This window comes from Callorhinus ursinus, unplaced genomic scaffold (genome assembly GCF_003265705.2).
Source record: "Callorhinus ursinus isolate GAN/ISIS: 27379988/994484 unplaced genomic scaffold, GSC_fseal_2.0 scaffold25, whole genome shotgun sequence".
In the NCBI taxonomy this organism is placed as follows: Eukaryota; Metazoa; Chordata; class Mammalia; order Carnivora; family Otariidae; genus Callorhinus; species Callorhinus ursinus.
The window spans coordinates 8,774,248-8,793,546 of NW_027397087.1; the positions used below are offsets into that span (position 1 = coordinate 8,774,248).

General features: G+C 53.3%; 1 protein-coding gene across 3 annotated transcripts in view; it reads left to right on the top strand.

Annotated features, from left to right (window-relative positions):
- MAPKBP1 (mitogen-activated protein kinase binding protein 1) overlaps positions 1-19,299 on the top strand; it is a 51,788-nt gene that overhangs the window by 25,866 nt on the left and 6,623 nt on the right. For all 3 annotated transcript variants that reach the window (XM_025883989.1, XM_025883991.1, XM_025883990.1), the window contains 19 exons: positions 9,164-9,226; positions 9,436-9,493; positions 10,225-10,395; positions 10,792-10,929; positions 11,210-11,392; positions 11,971-12,131; positions 12,930-13,119; positions 13,699-13,845; positions 14,073-14,248; positions 15,033-15,124; positions 15,401-15,526; positions 15,894-15,964; positions 16,109-16,230; positions 16,516-16,591; positions 16,704-16,815; positions 16,993-17,056; positions 17,310-17,444; positions 17,660-17,796; positions 18,008-18,057. In XM_025883989.1, coding sequence (XP_025739774.1) covers positions 9,164-9,226; positions 9,436-9,493; positions 10,225-10,395; positions 10,792-10,929; positions 11,210-11,392; positions 11,971-12,131; positions 12,930-13,119; positions 13,699-13,845; positions 14,073-14,248; positions 15,033-15,124; positions 15,401-15,526; positions 15,894-15,964; positions 16,109-16,230; positions 16,516-16,591; positions 16,704-16,815; positions 16,993-17,056; positions 17,310-17,444; positions 17,660-17,796; positions 18,008-18,057 — 2,272 coding nt within the window. The remainder of the gene's footprint in view (positions 1-9,163; positions 9,227-9,435; positions 9,494-10,224; positions 10,396-10,791; positions 10,930-11,209; positions 11,393-11,970; positions 12,132-12,929; positions 13,120-13,698; positions 13,846-14,072; positions 14,249-15,032; positions 15,125-15,400; positions 15,527-15,893; positions 15,965-16,108; positions 16,231-16,515; positions 16,592-16,703; positions 16,816-16,992; positions 17,057-17,309; positions 17,445-17,659; positions 17,797-18,007; positions 18,058-19,299) is intronic.

Genomic DNA, 19,299 nt, shown 5'->3' on the forward strand with positions numbered 1-19,299 from the left:
CTCTCTCTCAAAAAAAAAAAAAAAATCTAAAAAAAAAAAAAAGAAAAAAAAATACCGCTCTGAACATTTGCCTACTCTTGTCACTTGGAGAGATGTCAGTGTCATGGAAGAAAAGTAGGGATCTGGGGCTGGTGTTCCTCTGTCCCTTGCTGCCTTTTCACTCCTCTGCTCCTGCAGATGAGAAACCCCCAGCCATAGCTTCTTTAGGCTTTTACAAAAGTGTTTCTTTGGGAGGCTTGGTGCCCTTGCTGCTCCTGATTCTGTCAACCTCTGTACTTTGCTGCTGGGCATGGGAACACAGGAATGGGAAGGCCGCCACCCCTCCACCTTTCTTCCCCACCGTCAGCTCGGGAGTGCCCACTTTCCCAGTGTGAGTTCCACAGCAACTCTTGGAGTTTTTTTTACCAGTCTATGATTTTCTCAGTTTGATCATCCTATCAAAAATCTGCCTTTGTCAACAACTTATTCTGTGCCAGGCCCTTTGCTAAGCACTTTGCAAAGAGCAACCCTGTGAGGTTGGTACTATTATTATCCCATTTAGAGAAGGAAACTAAAAAAAAGAGAGGTTAAGCAGATTGTTCCAGGTCACACAGCTAGTAAGTGTCTGTATTGGAATTTTAACCCAAGTAGTCTGACTGCAAAGCTCTTAATCTTAAAATGGTGTGGAGTGGGGGGAGACCTGACTTTCTGCTGATTTTTAAAAGCTGCTTCTCGTGTCGCTGTCTATCTGGCATACAAATGAGAAGAGCCCAATTTATGGGCATCTCAGTCTATGCCAGGGAAACTTCTGCCCCTGGGTTCTGGGGCCTGTGCCTTTCCTGAGCGGCCCTTTGGCATCTGGTGTCTGTGGTGGGGGTGCTGGAAGAGCTGCACCAGCTTTACTCTGCAGAAGCTGAGCTGGCGGCCGCCTTCTCCCTCTCCAGAAGCCAAGTTGATGAATGACCTCTGTTGCTGGATACCCTGTGCGGGCGGCCTCAGGGGAATTCCTCTCGTGCCTGCCTCTGCCTGGGAAAGCCAGGTTCCTTCTTGTTGGAGGTGGGGCTGGGGATGGATGTGAGATGGACAGGAAAGGTCTGGGCTGCTGCTTGGTATGTGCTGAGCCTAGTGTGCCTGCCCTAGGGATTGTAGAGCCATGCTCCCCACCTCTTCCCCCCACGCCCCTGACCCCAGGCCTGGTGCTTCAAGGATGTGTGCTTTGGTGTGTGGGCAGGGCCCAGCCTGGCACATGTGTCTGGGAGTCATTAGCCTTCCAGATGGGGTATGGAAGCTTCCCTTCTGTGATATCTGGTAGGTTTCCTCAGTGTGCTTGGCTTGGGCGGAGTCCTAGGCGGTGACATGATCTACTCCCTGACCTTTTGATTTCCTAGGACTTCAGGTTCTCTCTTTGCAAATGGCCCCTTTTTTCAAGTATTTTCGTTTTGCTCTGTGCTAGAGGCCCCTGTTGTGCCTCTGGAGTGTCTGGGGGCCACCAAAGTCTATGTGAGGCTCTTTCCCTCCCTCCTCCTCTTCTTCTTTCCCTATCTGGTGATCCTAACCCCACCCCCACTCTCTAGTTCCTACTGTGCTTGTTGCTCTAGGAGCGGCTCAGGTATCCTAGAAACAAGAAAAACAAAGCTCAGAAAAGTCTCCCGGAGGCCTAGAAGCAAATATCAAACCAAAACAAAGTTTTCTGAAAGGAAATGAAACAGCTCCAAGAGGGTGGGGTAGAGGGGGATTGTGTCAAGAAGAGGTGGGTGAAGTCTCTGGGTAGAGACCCCTCAGTTTTAGTGGCTCCAGAGTTCCCCCTTTGCTGTTCTGTCCACAGAAAAGCCTACCCCTCACCTGTCACACTTTGAGCCCCCCTGCTCCAGGAGGCTAGGTGGTCCCCAGATAGCCTCTTCAAGGGACTCAGTTTAGTTGAACATCCATAATTGACTTGGGCCCCTTCCCTAGTTGGCTTGGTAGGGGGCTCAGGTGCTGTAGAGCCCAGCACTGTCCCCATTGCCGTGGTGGGGCCAGTTAGTTCTGAGAGTGAATCTCTCTTGATCCCCAGTGCTGAAGTGTGGGGCCTGGCCTAGGTGAATGCTCTGGGCAAAGCAGCTACTGGAGTGGGAGGTGCCCTATCCAGCAGCCCCGAGGAGACCTCTTGGTTGCTGTAACTAGGGAGGAGGAAGGCAGACCCAGATTTCCTGAGAAGGCCCTCCCATTTACTCAGCCCATAATGGAAGTTATGCTGAGGTCGCCCAGCTCCAAAAGCACTGGACAAGGTGTGAAACCACAGTCTCTCAACCTGAACTATGTTCTAGTGACAGCTGAGCTAAGGGAGCACAGAATTAGCTCTTTACTGTCTGTGGGCAAGCCCCATGTGCTGGTTTGCCAGGGGGCATGTGGGACTGTGGACACTGGGTGGGCCTGGGAGAAGATGCCTGGGCTTTGTGCCCTGGTGGATGGGAGTCATGTGCAGGGGTCCTCGCAAGCGTCGGTCCCCTCAGAGCCTGTCTTCTGGTTGCTCTGCAGGTTTCACACCTGAAACCGAGCCCCCTTAGTTCTTCCTCAGATGGTTTGGTCATAGATGCCTTCATTCATTTGTTCAGCAGGTATTTGTTGAAAACCTGCCCTGGACCAGGCACTGTTCTAGGCAGAAGGTATATAGCAGTGAGCAGGACAGGAAGGGTGACCGTTTTTGGTGGGGTTTACGTTCAAGAAGGGCAAGCAGACAATCAGCATGCCAGCCCATAAATGAGCAAGATAGTATCAGAGATGGTAAGTGTTCTGAAGAAAGTAAAACCAAGTAATGGAAAGGAGAGTAAGTGAATAGCTGGTGGGGCGTGTGGTGGGGTTGGAGCCGGGGCGGGGGCTACTTTAGGATTGGGTGGTTAAGACGCAGGGGGAGGTCACATTCAGCTGATGTCTGAATGACCAAGAGGAACGAACTCTTGAGGATCTGACTCCAAAGTGGTCCAGGTGGAAGAAGCTTCAAGTGCAAAGGTGCCAGAGAGGGGAGGATTGGGTTCACTTGTTTGGGGTGCTAAACGGTCGTCGTGGTGACTAGAGCATAATGAGTGGGAGGACAGGGGCCCAGGCATTGCATTTTGATGGGGCTTGTAAGTCTTACAGTGCACAGAGATTCACGTCTTGTCCCAGAAGGGAATGTGTGTAGAGTTGTCTGGGCAGAGAGAAGTGCACCGCTAGCTCCCCACTGGTACCCGTGTTATTCTCTGTCTTCTCTCGTGTTTTTGAGGAGGGACTCATAAAATGCCCCAGAAACAGAGATGCCTGTGGGTCCTGTGACCTGGCCTAAGAGGATTACTTGTTTGGAAGGTCCTGGATTGCGGGCATTTAAAGAGGACTGCAACCGAGGATGCCTTAGGAAATATCCTAGACTCGTTCTCTCTTAGAACAATTAAAGCTATATGATTTCCCTTTTGGGAGTGAATCCGGAGGGGTGGTTTATAATTCCACACCTGGGTGAGGATCCTAATGAGTCATTGGTGTCCAACAAGTCATGTATGGGATGCCACAGTCGGGGCTCCTGTTGTAACTGCTGACCCCCTGGATCTCGCTTTCCTTGTTGGTGGTGGAGCAGAGTGCCCTTCAAGAAGTTGGCCAGGAGCACCATGCTGCCTACTCCGCACACTGTCTCCTTCAGCCCCCACAGCAGTTCTGTGAGGTAGATACTGTTCTTCCTGTTCTACAGATGACGAAACTGAGATTCAGAGGAGTTAAGGAAGGTGCCCAGGATCACACAGTGCGCTAGCACACAGGTCTGCTTGGCCCCAGCTTTCTCGTTCCTTCCATCGTCACACTGCCCTCAGGTGCCCGTGAGTCCTAAAAGCCTAAGGTAGGGGAGAACCACGCACCTGCCCTAGGTAGGGCCCTAGTAGTTCTCAGTTCTGCTGATTGGGAGGTTCCTTGGCTTTGAGATCTGGTGGCTAGTGACTTAATAATTTATTCACTCATTCACAAATATTTATTGAGTGCCTGTCTTCTAGGCCCTGAGGATGTAAACAAAACAGATAAAAATACCACCTGCACAGAGCTGGCAATTTAGTGGTGAAGACAGATCTCCTCCCTGTCCAAAAGTGAATTCTATAGAACATAAGATGTGTGCTTTGGAGAAAGTATAAGCAATAAACAGTGAAAGGGAATAGGGAATGGGGGTAGGGTATGGGGTTGTGATGTTAAATCGTGCTAGAGAGTGACATTTGAGCAAGGCTTGAAGGACCTCTTGTCCCTGTGTGAGTCACTTTCTGTTTTTACCTGGTCTGAAAGAAGAACGTCCAAGGCACAGGGTCTCCGCTTGAACCTTCTGTGTCCTGCTCCCTGTATGTGCTGCTGTATTCATTGCTCTTCCCACGCTTCTTTTGTTCCTGCCTTCTGGAGGATGGAGAGTGGTAGGAGGCAGATCCTGTGAGAATGCCAGGCTCTTGGTGATGGCAGCAGGCCTGGACCTGTCTGGGGAAGGGGTGTGTTGAGGGCCTGGCCCTTCCTGGTTCAGAGGAGCTCCTGGGCAGTGGGCCCAGCACCTGGTACTGGCGTTCCACCCCGTGACTCCCAGGCTGAGGCCCCGGGGGACTGAGAACTCACTGTCTCCCTGCACCCGCACCCTGGGGTTCTGAATTACGGGACTCAGCCGGTTGGGCCAGCCTAGCCCTTGTCATGGCTTGCAGCCAGCAGTACTGCAAGGGCACATGTGCAGATGACTGCTTGTTGTCCTGGGCAACGTCAAGGGCCTGGGCGGCCAAGGCGGAGGGCCAAAGACTGATGCAGACTGCACCCTGCCCTCTGCTCCCCGGTAGACTGGGGAGCTTGCTCAAGGTCAGAGAAGACTGACGTGGCTCCCACATCAGTGTCGCTGAGCTCTGTTCTCTTGGGAGGACCCCAGCCAGCGGGGCACAGGGGAACCTTGGATGTCTGTGCCAAGTTCTGCCCTCACTTCGGCATCTGTATTATTGTCCCCACAAGTGGAGCTGTGACCAGGGGTTGGTCTCTTTCCTCCTTTTCCTCTGTGTTGGGAGGTTTCCATATCTGAATAATTAAAAGTAAAAATTTCAGCTTAGAGGTCTGTGTCTGTGTGTTTCCCTCCCTTGCACGTTTCTCTCCTTTGCGTAACTCCTCCATGCCGCACCTGAGAATTTTCCAGGCTACGCTGGGGGTGTGTGTATGTGGGGAGGGGTGTTGGAGAGGGGAAGGATTGCCTCACAGCTAGTCCTCTCCCTCTCTGTACTGTAGTTTTACACACACACACTGCTCTCCTTCCTCCTCCCACCATGGAACTGTACTTACCAGGAGGAGGAAACAAGATGCTGTGCTCCAGCAAGACTGAGTGTTTTAAGCAGTCTGATGCATTGCCCTTCGAAAGTCACGAGGCTGCTTTGGGATGATGGGCTTAAAGGAAAACTCAAAAGCGTATCGTAGAACCCTCATCACCTACTTTTCCTGGATTTGGAATGTGGCCGGCTGGAATATGTGTGGGGTCAGCTTGAGTCAGAGCGGCTTTCAGCCGAAGCCCTTTGCCATGGTTTTTGTGTAGCTGATCAGAAAGCCAGGTAACCTGTAACCACTCACCCTGGAAGTCACTGCTAGAGAGATGAGCCTGCAGAGACGGGCCTCCTCAGCAGATCGGCCCAGATAACAAGAAAGTTAGAAAACATCAGTTAGAAAACAGGGTGGCAGACTGGGGTGTGTGTGCGCACTTTTTCACACACTGAAAAAAGTATTAAAATCTAAATATCTAAAACTATGAACTTGGAACTGTAACTGCTCTAGTTTTCATCTGCCTTGTTCTGATTTCCAGAAATCCTGTAGCCCAAATCCTTTTCCCCTCAAAGTGCCCCAGTCATCTTTCCCTCTTCTCCTGGGCTCCCGGCCAAGCACCCTGCACGTTAGGTCAGTTGTGTTTCACGTCTCTCATCTCCAACTTCACTCTTCTCTTGTTTCCTCAACTCACTCCACTCCGCATCCCTTAGAGCACCGCTTCTGGAATCCCAACTCTCTTTGGCTTTATCTGAGTGGCCTTGAGCCAGTTACCTCACTGCTCTGATCTCGGGTCTCCTTCTGTAAAGTGGGGATAATTGTACTAAAGGGTCACAAGGTGCTGAAAGGATTAGCTAAAACCAGACATCTAGGCTGCTTGGCAGAGTGCCTGCTACCTAGAAAGTGCTTGACAAATGGTAACTCTTATTACTGAGCCCCACTGTGTGAAGAGCAGAGGACCGGTTATTGAAGGAACTGGAAGCCTTCATGTTTCGAGTTCACTGAAACTCTTGTGGGGTGCTTTCTGCCTTAGCCAGGAGATGGCACTTCAGTTTTCCTTCCGTGCCCCTGTGCTACTGTCCTAGACACTTGAGGTGGTTTCTCACTCCGCATTCCCCCATCCCTTCCTTGCTCCCTTCAAAGCTTGTCATCCCTTCAGTGAATGAAGATGCAGATATTTTCTTTCCCCAAGCTTAATATAGCTCTCCTTTCCTGGCTGCCTCCCCAGAACAAAAAATAAAGCCTCCTTTGAAGTTTTTACCATTACTGAGGTCCTAACAGGACTTTCCTCCATTCTTCCAGGGGAAAAACCTGACACAGTCCCTTAGCACCTTGTTCCCCACTGCCAGGAGCCCCCTTGCAGCTTCCTTTCCATGCTTAAGGAGTAGTAATATTAAGATTTGCTATTTGTTTGGCTCCTACTATGTGTCAGAAAAAATCATTTAATCTTTACAGAAGTCCTAGGAGCTAGATCTGAGTGTCTGTCCTTTATTATAGGTAAGTCAACATGCTTGTGCCCTACCCAGGGTCACAGAGCTGTCCATGGCAGAACAAGGCTCAAACCCTGGTCTCTGTCTCCAAAGCCCACAGCATCCCTATGGCCCCAACACTGCCTCTGAGGATCCAGATGTCCTCAGTCCCTCCTTCCATAGAAGACTGGTGGGGCATAGACTAGGGAGAGCTGGGCCTACTGATGCCCCACAGGACCAAGCTAGTGGACCAGGGGAGGCACTCTCCCATTCAAATCGTTCTTGAACAACTGCAGTGGGCCAGCCTCTGCTAGGCACAGGAGACAAAGCAGTCAGCAGAACCAGACCCCGTTCCTGTTCTCTAGAAAGGCACATCAAAAATAAATGTAAAATTACAGCTGTGATAAATGTTACAAAAGATTGATATGCTGTGCTTGCTATGAAAGCATATACTGAGGCCATTTGACCTGAGATCTGAAAGGGGACTAAAGATTAACTAGTTGGAAAAGGGAAAGAAGAATGTTCTAGATAAGGGAAACAGTTCCTGCAAAGGAGCATGGCAGGTTAAAGAGAGTGAAAGAATGTGGTTGGAGCATGGATCAGGGTGAAGCTGGAGGGTGGGCAGGGGTCATACCACCCAGGCCTTCATGGGTACTTGAAGTTTGGTTTTGGAAGCTCCCCAGGGCTGATCCTGTGGGAGTGTTGCGATCAGATCAGACATGCATGTGTGTTTGACGTAAACCCCACTGGAAGTCAGGAGGCCTGGGAGGTCCAGGAAGGCTCTGCTCTTTCTGGGACCTTTCTGAGCCTAGGCTTCCTCATCTCAAAATTCTGGAGGGTTGGACTAGGTGATTTTAAAGTCACCTAGCACAGTGCATTTAATTCCTTCCATCCTTCCTTCCAGCTAAATTTAAGGTTCTATGAGTCTATCTGGTGGAATTAGGCTCCCTGTATCCTGGACTGCCCCTAACAGAAGCTGGGCAAGTGTGCATGGGTGTGTGTGTGTGTGCGTGGGAACGGGGAGGGAGAGTGATGGGGCACAGGGTTTCCAAGGCCATCTGACTTTTGTCATATGTGTAAGGGAAGCAGGAAACTAGAAGCTGGTGTCAGGAGAGAACGGAAATGAGAAAGGGGAACAAGGAAAGATGAGCAGATGGAGAGAGAAGGAGAAAGGAAACTGAGGACGGATTTGGGGAGGGGTTAGAGGAGGAGATGCGACTCAGGAATTTCCAGGCTGTTTGTTGCCCAGCCTGGCAGTTCCGGGCATACCTAGTGTACCTCAGAGACTCCTGGGTCCCCAGAGATTACCCGCGGAATGTGCATATTGAAATGGTTTGTGGAGCCTAATATGCTAAGCGCTCACCAGCAGCTGTACTTGCCTTTGCTTCAAGCTTCTAGCAGGCAGTGGGTTTCCCATTAAACAAAGCTGGTCTGGGGGATATCACCTCCGCTCATTCTGTCCCCATCCCCTGACCTGGCGTAGCAGGTCCCACCCTTGCTGCTGTCAGTCCTAATGAAGTGAGGCAGAAGGGGCCACGGGCCCAGGCCTACTGACAGCCACGGAGACTAAGGGAGAACACTGCCTGGCTACAGCTTTGGGCTTCCTGCCTTGACTCCTGCCACCTGGCCTCCTCACTGGAACTGCCTCTGGAAAGTCAGTCTGAACCTGATCCTGTCCACTTCACTGCCTGGTTGGAGAGGGTCCTTCCACCCTTCTCTGCACAGCAGGCAGGCAGGCGGAGTCTCTGACTGTCTTCTGGCAGTCCGGAGGGCCCTTTTCGGGCTCTCTGGGGCCAGGGACTCTCAGGGTGGGACCCAGGAGTTCCAAGGCACTGAACAGGCCTCCCCAGGCCCTCTTGGGCTCTCTCTGCCCATCCTCCTAGTCTTACTGAGCCTCCCTGCAATTCAGGCCTCCTGCCTCCCACCCCCTTCCTCATCTGACACATAGAGGGTGTGGGGTCGGCTCCTGCCAGATACACACGTGGGCACACACATGAAAGGCCTCACTCCTCCTTAGAGCACAAATGCTTGTCAGACACGTGGCTCCAACCTGTGAACTAGCTGTACATCTGTGGCCTGCTTTGCTCAAATCACATGGACGCTTCCCTCCTGCACCCCTTCCTGGGCTCTGTGCAAGGGCTCCGGGGAGGCCTGAGTCCTCGCTGCCCTTTGTAGGTATGACCGGAGATGGTGCTGGTGCTTAGGGACCTGGTGGGATAGGCTTCCAGGGAGCCTTCGCCCTCAAGGGGATGCAGAGATAGGCCCTGCTGGGTGGGGAAGGGAAGCAAGAAGAGTAGGTTGCCAGAAAGCAGTCAGTTGCCCTCGGTGGCAAGCAGAGCCCCTCTGAACTTGCTCTGTGCAGCTCCCTGTGCTGAGTGACCAGAATTCCCAGGTGGCCTGGGTGCTTGTGGGGGAGCTGTGGTCTGGTGCTAAGTCTGTTGTCTCGCTCATCTCCCCAGGTGTGTGGTCGTGCTGTTCAATCCCCGGAAACACAAACAGCACCACATCCTCAACAGTTCCAGGTAAATGGGTCTGGGCCCTGAGGGAGCACCTCCTTTTCCGGGGAGCTGGGAGAAAGGCACTGTCTGGGGGTTTTGTGGCTCTGCAGACTGGGGCCTGGTTGGGCCACATACAGGTTGGTGTCTGCTGATCTTGCCTTTTGAGGGGACTCTGAGGGAGCTGGGCTTAGGCCAGGCTGTCAGTGCCCCTCTGAGCCTGCCTCGTCCTGCAGGAAAACCATCACGGCCCTCGCCTTTTCCCCTGATGGCAAGTACTTGGTCACTGGAGAGGTGAGTGAGGAAAGGGGGCTGCAGTCCTCTGAGGAGGGTGGGAGGCCTGGCCTCAGCAGAGGGTTACAATCTTAGGCCTACTTAGGGCTGCTGCCACTTTGGTTCCCTGAACAGAGGCTAAATCCTAGTTTTTGCTCTACCTGAAAATAGTGGTTCTTAAGCTTCCGTGAGCACCAGAATCACCTGGGTTGCTCGGTGAAGTGCACATTGCCAGGCCCGCCCGCAGGGTTTCTGATTCAGTAGGTGTGAGATGGGACCCTGAAATTGGCATTTCTTAAAAGTTCCCACATGCTCATTCTGCTGGTTGGGAGGCAGGCTTTCAAAAACCACTGCCTTAAAATGTTCCTGGTCCCCGGAGGCCCCCTGCTGGGCACATGAGGAACGCCTCTGTCTTCTCAGGCTGATGGAGGCGGAGGGGCAGAAATAGGCCTCAGTGGTCGTGGTTCTCAACCCTGGAGGCCCATCAGACTCACTCAAGGAGTGACACAGACATACTGAACAAAATCTGGGGCCATTTTCTCCCGGATAATCATTGTTGTCCTGAGATATTTATCATTTGTTTTTGTTTTTGTTTTTAACCTTTGCCCTGTATAGCACTCTGCTCCTGACTCTTGGCCAAGGGTCATTAGAGAGATTGTATGTAGTAGCTGGGGAGGTAAGGGCCCCCACTCTGGAAGGCTCGGGGAGGCTGTATGCCTCTGCCCACACTTTCAGTTCTTGCTTCCCTGCAGAGTGGGCACATGCCTGCCGTGCGTGTTTGGGACGTGGCTGAGCATAGCCAGGTGGCAGAGCTGCAGGAGCATAAGTACGGTGTGGCCTGCGTGGCCTTCTCCCCAAGCGCCAAGTACATTGTCTCCGTGGGTTACCAGCATGACATGATCGTCAACGTCTGGGCCTGGAAGGTGAGTGGACTGGGTGGGCTGGCCTGATAGCCTCATGGGGGTTCACGGGCCAGTTGGGGAGCCGGGAGACTGCTGATCTGAGCCCCTTCCCTCCACTCTGCTGATCTCAGTCTCTTTCTAGAAGATAGCCTGAAGCAGAAAAAAAGCAACTGTGTAGCCACATGTGTTGGTAGAAGGGGGCTAGCTTTATGCCTTTGAGGGCCTCCAGAGGAAATGAACCTCTTCAACTCCTCTAGAAAGAAATTCTTCTCTCTCCCTTCTTTTTCTGACCAAAAAATCTTGGAAAGGAGCATTTGTTAGAGTACAAATCCTATCCAACCCCTCCTCCATCCTCTGAGCCTTTCTTCTTAGCCCCAAGGGATAGAATTTTGATTCTTCCTTTGGCTTTCCCTCCAGAAAAACATTGTGGTGGCCTCCAATAAGGTGTCCAGTCGGGTGACGGCGGTGTCCTTCTCTGAAGATTGCAGCTACTTCGTCACTGCAGGCAATCGGCACATCAAATTCTGGTACCTCGATGACAGTAAGACCTCAAAGGTGAGCTGCTGTGGCTGGAAGTGGCCCCGGGGCCAGAGCCTGCTCAGCCTTCCCCAGAAGACCCCGTTGCACTTGGGCCCCCCTCTGTTCACTCAGCAGCCATACAGAAGTTCTGGGTGAGCCAGATGCTCTCTGGGCCGAGGAGGAGCCTCAGAGAGGGGGGGGGGGGGGGGGTGGTGCTTGCTGCTTCTCCTCCCTCCCCATAGGGCCTCGTTTGTGGGGGCAGGCTCCAGGACGGGGAGGGGTGGGAATGGGCGACAAGAGCGGTGCATCTCCACAGGTGAATGCCACCGTGCCTCTGCTGGGCCGCTCGGGGCTGCTGGGAGAGCTGCGCAACAACTTGTTCACTGACGTGGCCTGTGGCCGAGGGAAGAAGGCCGACAGCACCTTCTGCATCACGTCCTCGGGCCTGCTGTGCGAGTTCAGTGACAGGAGGCTTCTGGATAAGTGGGTGGAGCTGAGAGTAAGCACCTCTGTCCCCATGGGTAGGGGCTGGCTGCCCATGTGTCAGCTCAGGGGAGATCTGCTGCCTCTGGCTCTGTAGCAGGGGCTAGGCCCTCATGCGTGCAGGAGAGAGGAGCCTGGGGGAGCCACAGCTTGGCCTCGTTCCAGCCCATGGAGATCTGTATAACTCCCTCCTCTCTGCTTTCTCTTTCCACCTTTCTTTCCCCTGCTTCCCTCTTGTACTCAGAATACAGACAGCTTCACAGTGAGTGGTGCCTAGATCCTCCTATCTTTCCCATGCTCTTTCTTTCCCTCTGCTGGGCTTTTCCTACTTTGTCCTCTTGGTCAAAACCTCTTGTGCCTTAGAAGGGTCCCCGGCTCCCAACCCCCAGCTGCACGCGGCTGTGGGCCCTCTGGCCACCTGCTGCTGGAGGGAGGGGCATCTCCAGATGACAGCTGAGGGGCTCAGGCCAGAGCAGCTGGGCAGCTTTCCCCTCGCATCCGCCTTGGCTGATCTCTCCTCTTGGCAGGCGACTGTTGTCCCCAACAGTCGCCTGCCAAGGGGACCCTTGCTGACCCAAGCCCCTCTGCCTGCAGACCACCGTGGCTCACTGCATCTCCGTGAGCCAAGACTACATCTTCTGTGGCTGTGCCGATGGCACCGTGCGCCTCTTCAACCCCTGTAACCTGCACTTCCTCAGCACGCTGCCCCGTCCCCACGCCCTGGGGACAGACATTGCCAGCGTCACTGAGGCCAGGTGAGCTCTGTGGGCCCCCTGCCTCCACCCAGAGCCTCCCTCTGCACCCAGCCTTCCCTGGCTGTGCCTCAGGGAACAAAGTGAAGAGTGTGTCTGCCCCAGGGATCGCCAGGAGACACCTCTGTAGACCTACAGATTTGGGTTCATCAGTACTGGTTGCCACCAAGGAGACCGCACACCACGGGAAAGCAGGGAGTGTCTCAGTGGGGGGGTAGGCAGGGCCTGTTGTAAGATTTGGGCTTGTAGTGGATAATTTTAGGAATGGTTCAAGGGATTGAAGTTTTGCTCCGGTTAGATGCTGTCAGGAAGTAGGGGTAGTTACCCAGTGGGACATCTTCATAATTTTTATCCACACGGTGGAAGGGAAGGTATGGGGCTAATGCTGTAATTGGTAAAGAAACAGTGGTCAGTCACCACAGATGGGACTGGAAACGTTTGGTCATGTTTGTAGTTGGCACAGTGCTGTGTGTTCACCTGTGCGTCTGTGCTCTCAGACATGGTTATAGAGGGGTCTTGTTTTCGTTTCCCTCTGTCACGGCCACAGAGTTCCCTTGTCTGACTGTGGCGTACCGTGACGTTGGTTGTGTTCCTCATGAGAACTTGATGGTCCGACAGCCGGTGCTGGGTCAGCTCCTGCTGACAGCTGTCAGACACAGCAGCTACCCCCTGCAGGTCTGGCGAGGGTTCCCCATGCTCGCTCCGCTTCTTCCTTTGTGGTTTGGTTTCTGTTTTCATTCTTTTCAGTCCTTCATTTCATCAGCTCTCCGTTCACTTTTTGCCCTGTCGTCTTCCCCACAGTCGCCTCTTCTCTGGAGTGGCCAGTGCCAAGTATCCAGACACCATTGCCTTGACCTTTGATCCTACGAATCAGTGGCTGTCTTGTGTATACAACGACCACAGCATTTATGTTTGGGATGTGAGGGACCCCAAGAAAGTGGGCAAGGTGTACTCGGCTCTGTATCACTCCTCCTGCGTCTGGAGTGTGGAGGTATGTGGGCTGGGCTGGCCTTGGACTGGCCAGGTTTGCTGGGGTACCCCTGTGAGGCGGGAAGTGGGGATCCCTGAGTATAAAGTTATATTCCTGCTGCCTTCTTGTTTCTCCAGCAGCATCCCTGTGTCTCCACATACCTTCAGATGGGTCCCGAGGATTGAGCTTGAATTTTAGAGCTTATATGTCTCAGGCTTCTTCCGTTGTGCCCCTGTCTGTCCTTAGCTTTGCCTCATCCTGGGCTGGGTGATCTTGAACAAGTTACTGAACTTGACTCAACCTCAGTTTCTTGAACTGTAAATTGATGCACCTGATTTATCTAGTTGTCCTAAGAGTTAAATGAAACGATGTAAGTGGGAGACGTGGAAGAATGCCTGGAACATAATAGGAGCTTGGTTAAGGTGTTTGCCCATAGTGATTATAGAGAGTATCTAATAGTTATGGCTTGCCCACTATGTGACAAACTGGGCTCAGTCCCGGCCAGCATTCTCTCTTTAATCTCATTCCCTTCTATCTCCTTGGGCAGGGAAAGGACTGCCCCCTAACTAGAGATCTGACTTTGTTCCCTCTGCCCCTCAGGTCTACCCTGAAGTGAAGGACAGTAACCAGGCCTGCCTGCCCCCAAGTTCCTTTATCACCTGTTCCTCAGACAATACCATCCGCCTGTGGAACACGGAGAGCTCCGGGGTGCATGGCTCCACGTTGCACCGAAACATCCTCAGCAATGTGAGCCCTGCGGTCGTAGGGCACCCCCTCCACACTTAGTCCTCCCCCCCACCCCCAGCCTTCACGCCTCCCTTTCAGGAACCAGTTCCGCAGATTCTGATCTTTCAGCTCTGATTTGGCCGGGCTCCTTGAGCCAGGGGTTTATCTTGTCCAGCATTCCTCTCCCCTTGCAGCTGTACTGGGTCAGGCCTGCCTTATCCGCCTCCTCTCCTGACCTGCTCCACTAGGACCTCATTAAGATCATCTATGTGGATGGGAACACTCAGGCCCTGCTGGACACAGAGCTACCCGGAGGAGACAAAGCCGATGGGTCCCTGATGGATCCCCGTGTGGGCATCCGCTCTGTGTGTATCAGCCCCAACGGACAGCATCTAGCTTCTGGGGACCGTGTAGGCACGCTTAGGTAATGCCAGGCCTGGGGTGGTACTGACTGCCTACCACAGCGCAGGCTGGGGGAGTAACGGTCCCGAAGGACAGAGCCTGAGAAAAATGGGCTCAAAATGATTGGGGAACAAGATGTCTATGTACAAGGGGAAAGATAACCTTACAATGAAGAAACCCAGCAGAAACCATCCTAACCAAGTGATTAAGTTTAACAGCCTCATATCAGCATCATGAAGCCTGTAATATGATGCACTAAGAAGCCACATAGCATGGTTTCTGTGGTATTCTTGCCACAAATGGACTAACTCAGTCCAGTCATGGGCAAAAGGCAGGCAGACTCAAACTGAGGTACAGAGGACAGAGTAATCAATACTCTTCTAAAGAGTATTGGAAAGTGCTCAGTACTCCTCAAAAGCATCAAGGTCATGAAAGATAAGGAAAGACTGAAGAACTGTCACCGACTACAGGAGACTAAGGAGAAATAACAACTAAGTGCAGTTTGGACTCTTGATAGGACCCTGGATCCAGAAAAAAGATATTGTGGAAAAACTGGTGAAATTAAACTAGAATCTTGAATTAGTAGTGTAGTACCAACGTAAATTTCCCGATTCTGGTATTTGAAGTGTCGTTAACATGGAAAATCCCTGTACTCATCGCCACTTTTCTCTAAGCCTAAAAGTTCAAAAATAAATAAAAATTTAATTTTAAAAACAGGCCTGGGGGGAAGATATAGCAGAGAATGGAGGGTGAGTCTCTCCTCCCGTAGCCTGGCAGTGACGTCCTCCCTCTCCTCATCTTTGCAGGGTGCACGAGCTGCAGTCCCTGAGTGAGATGCTGAAGGTGGAGGCCCACGACTCAGAGATTCTCTGTTTGGAGTACTCTAAGCCGGACACAGGTAAGAAGGATGCCTGGTATCTGGCCCGGAGTGGCACAGGGCTCCTCCAGTCCTGCTAGTGCCACTTGCATCTCTCCTGACTCCCTGGGGTGTGGGACCAAACACCATTTGAAGCATTTGGTGTCTTCGCAGGTTTAGCGGAGGACAGCTCCATTCCTGCTCCGTGGTTCACTTGGCTTAGGGTTATGGGACTCGGTTCCTGCGGGCCTTTTGCCGGGCCCAGATAGGGGGCCTGCTCTGGGCACTCATGGGCTGATGGAGTTCTTTGAACGCCAGGTCTGAAGCTGCTGGCATCAGCGAGCCGGGACCGGCTCATCCATGTGTTAGATGCCGGCCGGGAGTACAGCCTGCAGCAGACGTTGGACGAGCACTCATCCTCCATCACTGCCGTCAAGTTTGCAGGTGGGGGCAGGGCAATTGAGACGCATCTTGCCATCTACCAGCAACATCCTCCACCCCCACCCTGACTGCCACCAGCCTCCTGCCTCCATGAGAAGGGTGTGCCGGTCACAGGGGTCTGTTGGACAGCAGCTGGGAGGCCTGGGGCCAGATGGGAAGGCGGGTAGAATGTCGACTCCCTGTCTAGGGGACCCTGAGCCAACCAGGTTGGCTGAGGATAGAGAGAATGGCAAGCTTAGGTTTGGAGGGAAGCGACCTGATTTAATTGGTTGTCTGGGTCATGGAGAGAGCTCAGTAGTGGGGTAGTAGAGGAGGGGCTGGCCCCTTGTGGGGAGAGCAATGGGAATAGCTAGGCCCCCCTCTTCCATAGCCAGCGATGGGCAAGTCCGCATGATCAGCTGTGGAGCAGACAAGAGCATTTACTTCCGCACTGCACAGAAGGTGAGGGTATGGGGCTTCCCTGAATGGGGCAGGGGTTGGGGGGTGGAGGTTTCTACCGTTCCCCCAGCTGAGGTTGTAAGAGGTGAAGGGAGGTGAAAGTGGGGTTTTCTGGGCCTGATGGAGCCACATGCTCTACCCTTACAGTCTGGAGATGGAGTCCAGTTTACACGGACACACCACGTGGTACGGAAGACGACCCTCTATGACATGGATGTGGAGCCCAGCTGGAAGTACACGGCTATCGGCTGCCAGGACCGAAATATTCGGTGGGCATCCTCTTCTCAAACCGTATGACCACACTCCTTCAAGCCCGAGGGGGTCAGCTCTTGGCAGCTCTCTCCCCACTTCTGTCTTTTTGTCCAGCACTGTGTGCCCCCCTTGAGCCTATAGGATGAGCACTCTGCCGTACCCAAGAGGCGGTAGCCCCTTTGGTGTTGGGGAGTGGCTCCCAGAGAGAACAGGGCTGGGACTGAGTGCTGGGGTCTCTGCCACCCAGCTGTGCTTGATCACGGCCCCCTCCTCGTGTAAGCAAGAGCATGGTCTCTTCACAGCGTCTTCAACATCAGCAGTGGGAAGCAGAAGAAGCTGTTCAAAGGGTCACAGGGTGAAGACGGCACTCTGATTAAGGTAAGGGCCCAGGGGGACGGGCCATGGGCCAGAGAAGGGGAGCACTGGGGTACCAGGTGGACAGGGACGGTGCTTCCCTTGTCCTCTGCCAGCTATGTGTCCCATTCCTCAGGTGCAGACAGACCCCTCTGGGATTTACATAGCCACCAGCTGTTCTGACAAGAACCTCTCCATTTTTGACTTCTCCTCAGGCGAGTGTGTGGCCACCATGTTTGGCCACTCAGGTGAGTGTTGCCCCTGGACTCTCCTGCTGGAACTTTGCTCTTCCTTCCTTTAGTTTCTTGGGACCTAGCAGAGCTGCCTGCCCCTCCCTTCCGACCAACATCCACCTCCACTGTTGGGACAGAAGCTTGGTTGGGACTTCAGGGTGGCTCATAGGTTGTATTCTTTCTTCCTTACAGAGATTGTCACCGGCATGAAGTTCAGTAATGACTGCAAACATCTCATCTCGGTGTCAGGGGACAGGTGAGCAGAAGCCAGCTTCCCTCTGAGACACAGATTTTTTCCTCTGTGACACACATACCCTGCCCCCTCCTCTCTCTTCACATCAGTGATATCTCTGGGAAATAGGGCTAAGCAGGGGTATTTCTAGGGCCTGACGTGGCACTAGAGGCTGGCTCTGGTCTTCTTGCTGGCCCATGGAGAAGGGGAGCTAGTGGGGTTCCACCCCAGGGTCCTACCTTACCTCTCCCTCACTCAACTCTGTGGCTGTACCCAGCTGTATATTTGTATGGCGCCTGAGCTCTGAGATGACCATCAGCATGAGGCAGCGTCTGGCTGAGCTGCGCCAGCGTCAGCGAGGGGGCAAGCAGCAAGGATCGTCTTCTCCCCAGAGGGCTGCAGGACCCAACCGGTGAGAACAGAGTCTGGATACGGGCCAGCGGTAGGTGGGCATCCAGACTGCTCGCTGTCTCAGTGCTCCTCCTTTTTGCTCTGCACCTGCCATTTGCCTGTACCTCCTGACTCCCGGATCCCCCAACACCTGTTTCGTACCTGAAGACCCATGAAGGTTGGCCTCCTCCTGCACTGAATCTCCTCTTCCTGTGACCTTCCTTGTCTTGGACTTAGGCACGAGGCCCCATCGATGCTGTCTCCTGGACCAGCTCTGTCATCAGACAGTGACAAGGAGGGAGAAGATGAGGGCACTGAAGAAGAAGAACTTCCAGCTCTGCCCATCCTTGCCAAGGGTACCAAGAAGGAGCCAGGTGTGTGGAAGTCTGGGGCAGGGTCAGACAGGCACCAGTTGGCACAGTGGCTAGATATGCCCTTTCTGGGACAGGGGGTGAGAACAGAGTGAGCCGAGGAAGCCAGGGCATCTCTGTGGCCACACAAGGGTAGGGGCTGGTGCGGGGCCAGGGAGCTGGCTGGGTGGGCAGGAGACACTCTCTCTGACTGCCTGTCTCTGTCTGTCCTCAGTGCCTGGCCCAGGCCTGCCCCGAAGCCTGTCCCACTGGGAGATGAGTCAGGTGAGTCACCATCATTAAAAATGCCCTTCTGAGGTTACAAGGAGTGGAGGAAGGTGGAAGCAGGGCTCTCTGGGCCTGCCCACGTGCTGCACCCCTTGTGTCCAAGGCAGGGCCTTGTGGGAGAGTTTGAACAGCTTGGCTGGTCCCAGGTTAGGGATGATAAAGCCCAGGGGTCTTCTTCCTGTAGGCCGGGTGGGGTGGCCTGCAAGGTCTAGTCACCACTAGAAGAAGTGCTCCACTAGTTCAGCTGCCTGGGGGCCTGGGGGTAAGTGTGAACAAAGAACAGGTTGAGGTGGGGAGTAGACAAGGGGTGTCTGAGCCAAACAGCCGAAGTTCAAGGGGTGCCTGGGTGGCTCAGTCGGTTAAGCGTCCAACTCTTGGTTTCGGCTCGGGTCATGATCTCAGTGTTGTGGGATCGAGCCCCGAGGGCCCTGGTGTTGGGCCCCACTTAGGGCTCCATGCTCAGAGGAGAGTTTGCTTGTCCCTCTCCCTCCCCCACTGCACCCCCCTTGGGTCCATGTGCCTGTGTGCAAGCTCTCTCTCAAATAAATAAATAATAACAAATAAAATGTTAAGAAAAAAAAAGAACTGAAGTTCAAGAGCATCAAAGGTTCAAAGAGTAGGCATCTGGAGAAACTAGTTCTAAAGACTCCAGGTTAGGAGGTAAGGTCAGAACTTCCAGAGCAGTTATTTAGAGGGATGGGGCCGTGAGAGGACCGGTAACTGGGCGGCTACTTCAGGGCAGCCAGAAGCAGGGTCAAGGCTTTCTGAGCAAGCCCGACAGCAGCCCCGCCCTCGCTCGTGCCACATCAAGACTTCCAAGTGGCAGTACCTTCATTGTCAGTGGCAGCTCCATGGAATGATGGTGGCGTGGTGCCTCTCGTGCCTTATGACCAGCCCAGGGGCTCAAGGCTGCACTACTTGTTTGTCCTTGGTGCTCTGGGCTTGGGGCTGACCTCAGAGTAAGGGACTTTTTAGAGATCACCAGCTCCGAGGTGCCCAGGCTGAGACTAGAAGGTCTAAGACAAGATGTAGAGTGAAGCTAAGAGCCTGAACTCTGGAGCTAGACTACTTGAGTTGTAACTGGCAGGCAGGCCACTTACTGTCCATGGGACTAGGTAAGTTACTTAAGCCCGCTGTACTTCAGTTTTCCCATCTGTAAAAATGGGGATAATATACCTACTTCATAAGGTTGTTGTGGGGATTGAGTGAGTGAATACATGTATGTAAAGTGGATGGCAC